Here is a 12064-nt window from a genome sequence, read left to right as displayed (position 1 = left end):
CCTTAAATATTTAGTGGGCCGCGGCCCCGGGACCTTTTTCTGGGCCTTGGCTTTGAGAAACTCGGCCCATGACCCCGGCCCAAATGACACCACTTGGTACGAATTCTCCACAAACTTCCACTACGTTTTCCCGCGCTGTTTCGAGCTTGATGCGTTTAATGAATTCGATGCTTCCCTTGCGTTCTACTTACAGTTTTGTTGGATCCAGATCTCTTCGATCCTTCTTCTCCAACAGTTTAAACCTTCCATGGATCACTCGCCATTCCTGTTACCATTCTTTTTCTTTATCTCTCTTAGAAAAGTTGCAAAGCACCCATCATTTAAATCAAATCCTTTCCCAGGCTATCATCAACGGCCGCTTCACAGACCCTTTTGTATCAAGTAAGCTGCTTCTCTCTTTCTTATGTGCTGATCTCACCTCTGCTCGCATCCTTTTCTCTCAAATCTCAAATCCCAATATTTTCGCCTGGAATTTCATGTTCAGAGCTTATGCTAGTAGTTCTTTGCCTTGGGAATCGATTACTCTTTACAATTTCATGCGAAAGAATGACGTTTTACCTGATAAGTATACTTTCCCTTTCATCTTAAAAGCTTGCAGCCGAAGCCGATTCCTTGAGAAGGGTCTAGAAATTCATGGGTCGAGTCTTAAATTGGGGTTTGAGTTTGATGTCTTCGTGCAGAATTCTCTTATTTCAATGTATGCAACCTGTGGTGTGATTGAAAATGCACGCATGATATTTGATTTGATTCCAGATTGGGTACGAGACTTGGTGTCCTGGAACAGTATGATTTCAGGGTATTTACAGGGGGAATTTTGTGGGGAAGCACTGGAATTGTTTGGTGAAATGATTGGGGGTATTTCGGAGAGGCCGAACGAGTTAACTGCAGTTAGTGTCATAACCGCTTGTTCAAGGATTGGAGACCTGGATTTAGGTCGGAAAGTTCATGGGTTTGTTATAGTTAATGGGTTTGTTCAGGATGTTTTCGTGGGTTCATCGCTGATTGATATGTATTCCAAATGTGGTTGTATACAATATGCTCAGAAGGTGTTCGATAAATTGACAGATAGGAATGTGGTCTGTTGGACGTCTATGATTGCAGGTTATATGCAGCTGGATCTGTTTAAGGAAGCAGTTCAGTTGTTTAGAGATATGCTGATAGAGAATGTGATGGCAGACGAAGTGACAATTGCTTGTGTTGCTTCTGCATGTGGACATTTGGGTGCATTGGATCAGGGCAAGCGGGTACATACATATTGTGAAAGAAATCAAATCGAGATGAACCTTACTGTGAAGAATTCATTGATTGATATGTATGCAAAGAGTGGAGATATTAGTAAGGCTCTTGAAATTTTTCATAAGTTAATTAAACGGGATGTGTTCTCATGGAGTGTTATGATTTCTGGGCTTGCCATGAATGGTAAGTCTCATGAAGCGCTGGAATTATTCTCTGATATGTTATTGTCAAGTGAAGTTCGACCGAACGATGTCACATTTGTTGGGGTGCTATCTGCTTGTAGTCATGGTGGGTTGGTGAAAAAGGGTATTTACTATTTCAATTTGATGAACAATGCATATAACCTCATTCCTAGAATTGAGCACTATGGCTGTATGGTTGATCTTCTTGGACGAGCCAACCTCTTGGCTGAGGCAGATAACCTTATCAGGGCAATGCCTATTGAGCCTGATGCCGTTATTTGGCGATCCCTGCTATTTTCATGTAAAATTCATGGGAATATTGAGATGGCAGAGTTTGCTGCAGAGCAAATCCTGAAAATGGAGCCAAGAAAATGTGGAGCTCATATTTTGTTGTCTAATACTTATGCGGCTGCCTCAAGGTGGAGTGATGTGAAGAGGCTCAGGAAAAGTATGAATGTTCATAGTATCCATAAACAGCCAGGTTGCTCCTTTGTTGAGATAAATGGTCTCATTCATGAATTTTATGTGGCAGACTGTAGACACCCACAAACTGATATCATACATGAAACTATCATTTCAATGCATCAACTTCTACAATCAGAGGGATATGTTCCAGATACTTCTGACTTTTTAACAAAGAGTTGGATGGAAGTTGATTAACTATTGTTTGAAAGAGTATGGAATTTTCATCAGAGTTGATGTTACTAGACATACCAAAGGAAAATGATTTTCTTTTACGACCAGAGGATTTGATATTAATCATTGTTGATGGGACGAATCCCGCATAAGAGGCATTAAATTGAACTACTGACCTTGGAGTTTGAATCAAGTGCGAACAGAGAAAGAAGCAATTATTGGAAAGGTCATCTTGGAACTTTTGTTTCCTTTTGTGGGCAGAGAAAGATTCTTTTGGTTTCATTTGGTGGTTTTGGCACTTGATGTGATAGTAAAATAAACAAGATACCAGCATGAAGACAAATTTGAACCTTAGAAAGGTTCCTGTGAAAAGCTACCTAATAAACAAGATACCAGCATGAAGACAAATTTGAACCTTAGAAAGGTTCCTGTGAAAAGCTACCTGTAAGCACAAGAATATATCCTTCATACACTCAGTTGTTTTGTTTTTTGGTTAAAATAGTAATATGAAAATCTGACCCAAGGGCATTGGATGGAATAAGCACCAACCATGAAGGTAATCATGGATGGCTTTTGCCCTTTCTGTGCTCTATCTTAGGGCTGTCACTTGGTGCAATGGTGAATACTGGGGATGGCAGGGTCGAGACACGTGTTTCTTAGAAGCCACACTACTCACGTCCAGCTGATTTTGTGCAACCCATTCTAATTTATTGTTCAATCATTCCATAATCAGTGGATAATAATTATTAGTTATTGTTGTTGATTTGATGTGTAGAAAGAGATTTCTCATTTGTTTTTACAGATCAATTTATAAGACCATGCATTCATCACCCAAATTTGTTCTCTTTCCTACTTCATCTCTACTTGTAAGTTTTAAAAGAAAGCCTCCAGCTTTGGTAAAGGTTGCAATTATATACAGAGGTGTGTTATTAGTACATAAATGATACACACGGTTGCTGCACTCTTGACAGAACAACCCTTTTTTTTGGGAGGGGATTGTAAATCTCTTGACAGAACAACCTAATTCAATTGATCCCTCACTTCTCTTTTCTTTATCTATTGCTGGTTTATTACTGAACTGTCACAGTTATTTGTGAGCATGTTCTGTTGTGTTCCAAGCCATTTTCTTGCAATATCAGGCTGCTGGATATAGGATACTAGATGTGTGCCTTTACTCCTCTTTAGATGCTTTTTCTCATCCTTTTCTTATTCATCAAATCTGAATCTCTTTGACAAATATATCTGAAAGAAGCTATCATTTTCTAAAATAGGCTGCACGCCAACATGAATTTCTGACTGGAAGGAAATTCTCCGGTCCCAATACATTTAGCTTAGGACATGCTTTACGCATTGTACAGCATCATGATGCTGTCACTGATACTGCACACAGCATACGGAAAATGACCATGCAAAATGCTTGGCTATTGGAGCTTCTGAGGTTGGCTGCCATTCCTGGTCACTGCAATAACTTTGAAATTTTCAGTGGTTTTATTTTATTTTATTTTATTTTATTTTTACTACTAACGTCCTTCATTTTTGTATTTTCTTTCTCCCCTCTCTCAAAAACCTTTGACAGGCTGAAGTTGTTGTAAATTTAGCTCTGTCATGCCTTTCAAAGTTGAAATCAGGCAATCCATGTGCAAATCCTGTAGTCAAGGTTAGACAGCTATGATCAGTTAGTTTTCAATAAAGCTGTGCTCAGCTCTCTCTCGCTCCCTCTCTCTTTCTCTCTCTCCTTTCAATCAATGGGGCCAATTTCTTGGGTATACAATCAAAAGCCCTAAGTATGTGTGAAAAAATGTGGCATCCTGGAGATATCCAGGTGCTTGTGGAATGTATTATCACTATTCAGTTCTGAATGAATTCCTGTCAGGACAAGAGGTGTTTTTGGGTCTTAAGTATAGTAATGGAATTGTGGAGTGGAGAAGCAATCAGAAAGATTAAATTGATAAATAAGTTCTGGTCTAATTAATAATAAGAAACTGAAGAGAAATTGAAGGTAGAGTATGGAAGGGTAGTTACTAGATATGAGAGTAATCTAAAACCTGCGATGGCACAATATGTTAGTCTGGCCAAGCTCCATCAGTTTACCATACCTACAAAAAATGAGAAAAACGAGAAGAAAGTATTCATTTCATCTCCATTTAGTTATGGTTGGGGAAATTTCATGTATTCAATAGGTAATGTTTTCAAATAATTAAGTGTAAATAATGTTAATCTACATGCTTGTTTACTTACCAAAAAGACTGGAGAAGGGGAGGCGTTATGCATTCAATTCCTGCTTTGATAGATTTTCCATTTTCACATTCATGCTGCCTATCTGTGTCGTGTCATTTTTTCCCAGTTTGATAATGTTTCGTTGTTTACATTTGAAATAACAGTGTCCTTTACTCAATTTAAGCTATTGCCACTCAGCAGATAAGGAAAGAAGTTAGTCTGTCTTCCATTTCATTCACTCATTATGTTTTCTGCAATCTAGCTGAAGGCTAGATACCAAACTTCAAGTCTTTTGGAAATTATATTTGCAGGTTGTTGTCGCTTACAATCCTCTTGGATGGAGTCGTGATGACATCATTAGGTTTCCTGTGAGTACATGCTCTTACTATTGTGGTAGAATTTCACTTTTTTATATACTTCCGGATTGAAGACTTCAATAGATCTTTTTTGGTTTATTTGCATGTCTTGGATATAATATTTTCTTAGGATGCAACACGAAATAAATTTATTAAACATAAAAGTCAATAGAAGAAGCCCCAGACCTAAGGAAACCCAATAGGGAAGTAATAGGAAAATAGAACTAGGCTATTCGGTGGCATTCCAAAAATCCACATACCATCCCAAATAGCCAAATCCAAAGTCTACCAGGCAACAAGCTCTGCAATCTCCCATTGTCAAACCCAGGCTAAGATGAGAAAGATGAGTAAACCAAAGATGGGACAGCAATTCACTGTAGTTGAAATAAATTTTTATAATTGCGTCAAAAAGCTGAGGTGCATAATTGGCAGTCTTAGAATGTAAGCTATTTCAAGATCCATGGCAAGACTGAGGTCAACAACTATGGCTCAAAATTCATCCCAACATAATCCAAATCGCACGTCTCACACTCCAAATTTGTAACATAGCTTAACCTTTGAATCTCACCCATTAGCTCCCCAAGTCTCTGATAGATCTCTTCACATTGAGGGTGTGAATGATCCTCAGCACTGAATGCATGGACCTTGTTCTTCACTTCCACCCAGCTCCAACCAGGAACCTTCCTCACCCCTCTCTCCCTCATGACTCTCTTTACTGTCGCTCTTTCATCCCAACTTCCAAGACGGCCATACATGTCTGAAAGAATAACATATGTACAATGCTCTTCTGGCTTTAGTGCTAGTAAGTGCCTCCCTACCTCACCTGCGAGTTCTATGTTACCATGTAGTCTACATGCACCCAATAGAGTCATCCACACCATTGCATCAGGTTCAAATGGCATGGATTCAATCAAGGCTTTTGCTTCATCAAGATGCCCAGCCCTCCCAAAAAGATCAACTCCACAAGCATAATGCTCCATACGCAGTGGAATCCCATAATCAGCTTCCATGCATCCTAGGAAATATGAACCTTTTTCTACCTGTCCAATGTGACTACATGCAGTCAGAACTGCAACAAAGGTAATGTGATCCGGTTTCACCTCTTTTTCCCGCATTTCAGAGAAAAGATCAAGTGCCACTTGTCCTTGTCCATGCTGTGCATACCCAAATATTATTGAGTTCCAAGTGATTGAGCTGTCTTTGGTAGTTGCTTCAAAGGATTTCCTTGCATCATTAATTACCCCACACTTGGAATACATGAATGTCAGTGAACTAGCAACATAATCATTTGAGTCAAAGCCCAACTTAAGGGCCAAACTGTGAACTTGTTGACCCAATTGCAGAGTTGCCAAGTCTGCACAAGAGCGAACTACAGCAGATAAGGTATAGTAATCAATCTCAAGGACTGCAGATCGCATCTGTCCAAAGAGATTAAGTGCATCTTCACTCAATCCATTCTGTGAGAATCCAGTCAAGATTGTGTTCCAAGAGACCCTGTCCTTGAAAATCATAGAATGGAAATGCTTTAGTGCATCTTCCATGGAATTGTCATTAAATTTTAGATACATCGCAATCAAAGAATTAGAGACTGGAACTGCTTGCTCAAAACCCTTTTTAATTACCAATCCATGCATGGATTTTCCTTGGCTTTGCTGTTCTTTTTCAAAAAAGGCACTTATAATGCTAGTGTATGTGTACATGTCTTGCTCAACCCCATGGTCTGGCATTCTGATGAAAAGCTCTATAGCAAGGGTTCCACAATCATGCAAAATGTATGCTGCCAGCATGGAATTCCAAGTCACTAAATCTCGAGTTCCTTCACTACCATCAAATATCCTCTGGGAATCTTCAATTGATCCACACTCAGAATATGACGTGATTGTGGCATTGCACACAATGGTGTCAGATGCCCACCCATGTTTTATAATCTTAGCATGAAGCTGCATTGTTAATCTATAGAATTCAGGGTCATCAAGCAATGTAAGGAGGGTAGCAAAAGTCGCTTCATCAGGGCCTAGACCCTCCTGTTCCATACAATGTAGTAGCCAAAAAGCAGTCCTATGATCACTAATCTGAGCATACCCTGCAATGACAGCATTCCAGGAGACCAAGTTTCGCTCCGATATGTGTTGGAACACAGCATGAGCATCCCCAATTCTCTTGCATTTTGCATACATATCCAAAAGTGCACTTCCTGAGAAAACATTCTTCGAATATCCAGTCTTAATGATGACAGCATGCACTTGTTGCCCAGGATCAAGGCAGCCCTCAAAAGCAATTCCCTTCAGAATGCTTCCATAGGTATACTGATCTAAAGCGAATCCCTCTCTCTTCATGATCTTCAGAAACTCCCAAGCAGTAATAAAGTTTCCTTGATTTACATGGCCCGTAATCATTGAATTCCAGGTAACAGAATCTCTTTGACAAATTTCATTGAACAGAGAGTGAGCATGATTGATATCTTTGCATTTCATGTACCCATTTAAGATATTGTTGGCAATGTAGGTGTCTGTAATGGTCCCTGCTTTGGTTGCCTGACAATGGGCAATAGAGACTGTTTGCAAAACTGAGTTTTCGTTGGGCAATAACAAAGGTCTCGTGCATGAGTAAGAGGCATGACTGTTTTTCCAGCGGAGGCATCGAAAGGGCTTCTTCACCCCCCTCTCTACGCAGAACATACAAGATCTTGCCTGTTATAACATACCCACTTCGTGAAGCTTTCTAATTCTGCAGCCCAAAACCAATAGATTGATGGGTGTCGTGGAAGCTGATTTCGGTTCACGTCTCTTTCAGACCTTCATACTTTCCAGGTCCGCCCCAGCCAGAGAAGTCAGTTCAAGACCCTGACGCTCATCCCCTTTGATTAGGGCTCCCTGAGGATGAGCAATGGTTGGATTCAACAAAGTATGGACTGAGGTTAGGATTGTTTGGATTCTTCAGTAGTAACGACCAACCGCCTTTTACCACTGTAAGTCTGTTAACTTTTTTTCTTTTCCTGAGGTCATGTCACAATCTTAAACCCTAATTTGTAGGGAGGCCAATTGTAGAGGATGTGGATTGCAACCATGCATTGATACATGCTTGCTTTTTCTATCTTCTTTGTGTTCCTGGCTCAGATGGTAACAAATCCTTCAGAGGTGGAGGACTAAGGTCAATTTTTAGTTTGGTGCAGATCCTTCTTTGGATGGGTTGATTTGTTTTGGATGGGAAGATACAGGGTTAGTAAGGGCAAGTTTTCAAGATACATTTGGAATTACTATTTTTTTTTTCTTTCTAAGTAGTAGATGTAATTGATATTAAATTCAAGGGCTATAGGACTAAATTTACGTCCTTAATATAGATGTGTTCAATGTGGTATTCTTTCAGGCTTTTTTAACCTACAATTAGGCATTAATCCGAGTGTAATCCAGTATTACAAATCCGTGACCTTTTCACTAAGAGAAACTCAGAAACCAATAATCATCAACTAAGGAATCTATGGTAATTTTCTTTCTGGTACAGGTAATTAGTATTGGATTTGTTTGAAAAAGCATGGAAAATCCGACTAAAATTTGTCCAATAAGAGCCAATCTTTATTGATTAATCCAGGAAACCATGAATACACCTGATCAATCAATCAGAGACCCCGCTCCCTCAATTAAGGGAACGCCAACGGCACAGTAATAAATTTGAAATTTAAAGCGTCTCCTACCCTGAAAAGTGACCGACATTCGCCAACTTTCTTTTTGGGCACCGTTTCAACGTTGAATGATAGTTTTCTTTTTCTGTTTTCTGAGTAATTTAATGCACTTTACATCTATTCACTCTCAAATGAGATTCATTCTGACTCTGAAAGCTCTGAATCCCCAGATCCCAAATTCAGATCAAATATGATGAAGGCTCTGAAGAAGCTCAAGGTCTGGTCCAAAAAGAAGAAGAGGAGAAAGAGTCATGTCTATCAGCCTCCTCCCTCTGCATCTCATTGCTGTTCTTGTTGTCATACCCAGGCCTCAGCTCCGCCTTTGCCTTCATGGCTTGACTTTGATCAGATCCGGAATGCTGCTTCTGGATCTGCAGTGTTTCAACCATGTGATTTAGATCCTATTACACCACAACCCCAGGTTTCATCACCCCAGAATGTTTCTGAGATCACTCCTCTATATGCTTCTATACCTGTCACCACCACCTCCACCTCCTATCAGCAATATATGGTTGAAAATCCAGTTTATGGGTTGCCTGTTCTGCCTGAACGTCAAACAGAAAAAACTGCAGGCCTCTTCGGATGTGTTGTCAGCATTGGAACCCACCTGGTTCGTTGCTTTTGCCCTTGTTTTCAGTTTCGGAGAGTAAGCCGATGATGCATATTGATGATCCAAGGAAGGTTTACTCCAGCAGGTGCAGTGACGGAAGATCTGTACAAGTCTGCGAGGCACATATCTTCAACATCTATGGTGGCCAAGAAGGTATCTGCCATATGAGGCGAACTAAAATATAGTCAAATTTCTGCAATTACAAATGAAAATATAGTGGTATAGGTGCAGTAATGGGAGATCTGTACAAGTTCTGCAGTTACAAATGAAAGTATAGTAGAAGACAGAGGACATTGTTAATAAATTGTTTAGACTATAATGTTGTTGCTTATATCTTTGAGTTCTATAGTGAAAGTTAACTGTATTTGCTCTTCCCTTTTCATGGCAAATAAACATACTCTTCTAGCTGAAAGAGATTGGCTTCAATGCTTACTGGTTGTGATTAGGGATATAATTTCCCAATTAAGATTCCAAGGGGATATTGAAATGAAAACATAATAAAAGTGTAAAGCCAATTCCACAATTTCAATCAAAGGTCTATTACTGCCCAGGGACCAATTCTTTGTTCATCCAATCAAAGGAAATCGACAACACATCCAATCTTCAAACCCTCACTCACTACATTGTTGGAAACCTTCCAGGATTTCTTAGAGGCAGGTGTTAATTCCTCCTGCAACAAAAAATTTTTATGAATTTCACAAATATTCCTTCATGTTATCTGTTATTTTTTGGGGTTTTATTTTCTTCCTGCATCCACATAGATGATACAACAGCATTGCTGGATGAAGCTGATGAGATCCCTTTCCATTTTCTTTGTTGCTTGCGAAGTTGCAACACAGATTCTGCATTAACCTAGCATGACATGTCTCAGAACGCAAAAGATTCTGGAAACACACAGCCATAAATCTTGCTTATATAGCTGGATAAAAAACACCCACTACAGGTTTATTCATACTGAGTAACACGCAAAAACCACCATTATCAGGTTATTATGAGAAAATGTGAAATCATCAAAAATCTGAGCATCGACCACCACGCTCCCAGTCACCATATCGGGTTGGCTCTGGGCCTCTTGGCCCTCCAATTTCACCGGTCTCTTTGTTTATGTCGAGTTCATCATCATCATCATCTTCTTCTTCTCTATTTGATTCTCCAGAAGACTCGGGATTTTCAAGGTTAGCTTGCGATCCTGAAAGAGGTGCATGGGATCCCCCTTCTTCTTTTGCAGGTTTAGGGCTTTCTTGCTCCTGCTGCGATCCTGTAGAGCTGATGAATCTCCTCGCTGAACAGAGTGAAGAGGAGAGAATAATGCGTTCAGATTGAGCAACGCCTAACCCCAATTTGGGTATGGAGGTTTCAATCAATGAGGATAGTAAGTGTTGAAGACTATTAGCCATCTCGCTACTGTTAAAAAGAAGCCATAGTCAGTTGCGTGACTAGAATAACAAAATATGGGTTAAGGAATGCTCAAGAATCAAAATTGCATCTCAAATCTGGAATAGCAAAATAAACAACGAGGGTTAAGGAATACTGAAGAATCAAAATTACAGAGTTGTTATGATTCGCAAGTTCTCTTCACAATCCAGTTTTTTTCAAAATTATATCTTTAAACATTTGGTTTCTAAGACCATATGAAATGCTCTACCAAAAAAAAGGGCGGATATAATAACCAAAATCCACAAAACATTGTGAAATTCAAACATTTTAATGCATTTCCAGAAGACTCCAAAAGAAAAATTAGCCGAGACATAAGTGTATCTGTTTGATTTAAAACGATTCTAATCTTTCCGAAGGCTACATCTGATCACTCCAACAACCTACCACTGCATTTTCAAGAAATACAACATGCAACGGCTTGCCGACAATCTTAATATCCATCTCAAGAACATTATAAAAAAACCCTAGAAAAACGCCATCAGAGAACAAATAGAAACTGTTTCTCAACCCAACGAAGACGAATCACGCTGGAAAGGAGATCTAGGTTCAATTTACAAGCGCAGCATGCTGGAGATGACAAAATATTCTACAGGCAGAATTTTAACACCAAAAAAAAAAAATCGATAGAAGCATTCATCGCGGCTAAGATGATCATGGTTAGAGTTCACATCAATTGGAAAACGAGAAACCGAAACGAAATCAGAGGAGCAAATAGAGTAATATAAGTACCTGTCAGAGAACGAAATTGACGAAGGAGCTCTGAAATCGATCGTCAAGCGAGGGTGGGGAAAGTTGCACTTTGCAAGCGAAGGGCATCCAGAAATTCTGATACGAACGTGGAAACCGAAATGGAAGGTCATGGCCTCATGGGCCTCAAGGTGGGGGTGTCAATGGGCCGATTTGGGTCGGGTCAGTTTAAACTCAACCGTATCCTGAACCGAAATCCTATCCAACCTTGGCCTTTTTCCTTCTTTTTTTTTCCCTTTCGGTAACAAATCTATTTACCCTGACAGGTCTGGTTAGTCTTGATTTACCATGACGCATTCTTGATTTTTACCACAAAATATACGAAACAATATGCATGGATTAGTGGCGCAAAGACATGACCTCTTAGGCTCTTAGTTATGAAATATTAGGTTGCATTTGTTTGCAAAGAAGGGAAATGGAAAAAAATAGGTAGGAAAAAAAAACATGTGAGTCACATGTGTAATGAGGTGAGGGAGAAAGAAAAGAAAGAGTTTTGTGGAAAATTGATAGTGGTGAATCCCACATTTTACTTTTCCCAACTTTCCCACAAAGTCCCACTAGATATGTGGAGTTTAGCCTTTGGAAAGGTTTGCGGATCGAGTGCAAGTGTGGGTGCGGGTTTAGCCCTTGAGTCGGTCCGATGGCTTAGAGTCTTTATGATTGTACAATTAATAATTCAGACAAAATAAAACCTAACATCTGTATCTTTCAAACATGAAGTGAGACGTCCGTGCTTTAAGGCTTCCATTTTGGGATGCCAGTGCAATTTGCTCAATCTTTTTTTGAGTATTTAAATTTCACTCTACTTAAATTCCCCTGCAACCAAACGAAGTCTTAAGTTCTCTAGAACTCTGAAACAACTATTCTCTATTAGATCCTATGCCTTGGGGGTTGTCCTGCATTTAGTCACATAAAACCTTCCATCACCACTACAATAATATGTGACGATCACATCGTTCCAAAA

General features: G+C 39.5%; 2 protein-coding genes and 1 pseudogene across 2 annotated transcripts; 2 read left to right on the top strand and 1 right to left on the bottom strand.

Moving 5' to 3' along the window:
- The first annotated feature begins 157 nt into the window (after positions 1-157).
- LOC149025786 (pentatricopeptide repeat-containing protein At1g08070, chloroplastic pseudogene) lies at positions 158-2899 on the top strand (annotated as a pseudogene).
- Positions 2900-4993: 2094 nt separating this feature from the next.
- On the bottom strand, positions 4994-8024 carry LOC149025785 (Pentatricopeptide repeat (PPR) superfamily protein). Its single transcript, XM_089145991.1, has one exon. The coding sequence runs from the start codon at positions 7303-7305 to the stop codon at positions 5110-5112; it is 2196 nt and encodes a 731-aa protein (XP_089002117.1). The 5' UTR covers positions 7306-8024; the 3' UTR covers positions 4994-5109.
- A 14-nt stretch (positions 8025-8038) lies between these two features.
- On the top strand, positions 8039-9669 carry LOC149025784 (homeobox protein). The gene has a single exon (XM_089145992.1). It carries the CDS (start codon positions 8497-8499, stop codon positions 8962-8964), a length of 468 nt encoding a protein of 155 aa, XP_089002118.1. The 5' UTR covers positions 8039-8496; the 3' UTR covers positions 8965-9669.
- Positions 9670-12064: the final 2395 nt, after the last annotated feature.

The sequence above is a fragment of the Hakea prostrata genome, chromosome 2 (assembly GCF_041222555.1).
Source record: "Hakea prostrata isolate BN-2017 chromosome 2, UWA_Hpros_2, whole genome shotgun sequence".
In the NCBI taxonomy this organism is placed as follows: Eukaryota; Viridiplantae; Streptophyta; class Magnoliopsida; order Proteales; family Proteaceae; genus Hakea; species Hakea prostrata.
Note: the sequence above shows the minus strand (reverse complement) of the source record. Positions and strands in the feature narration are given on the sequence as shown.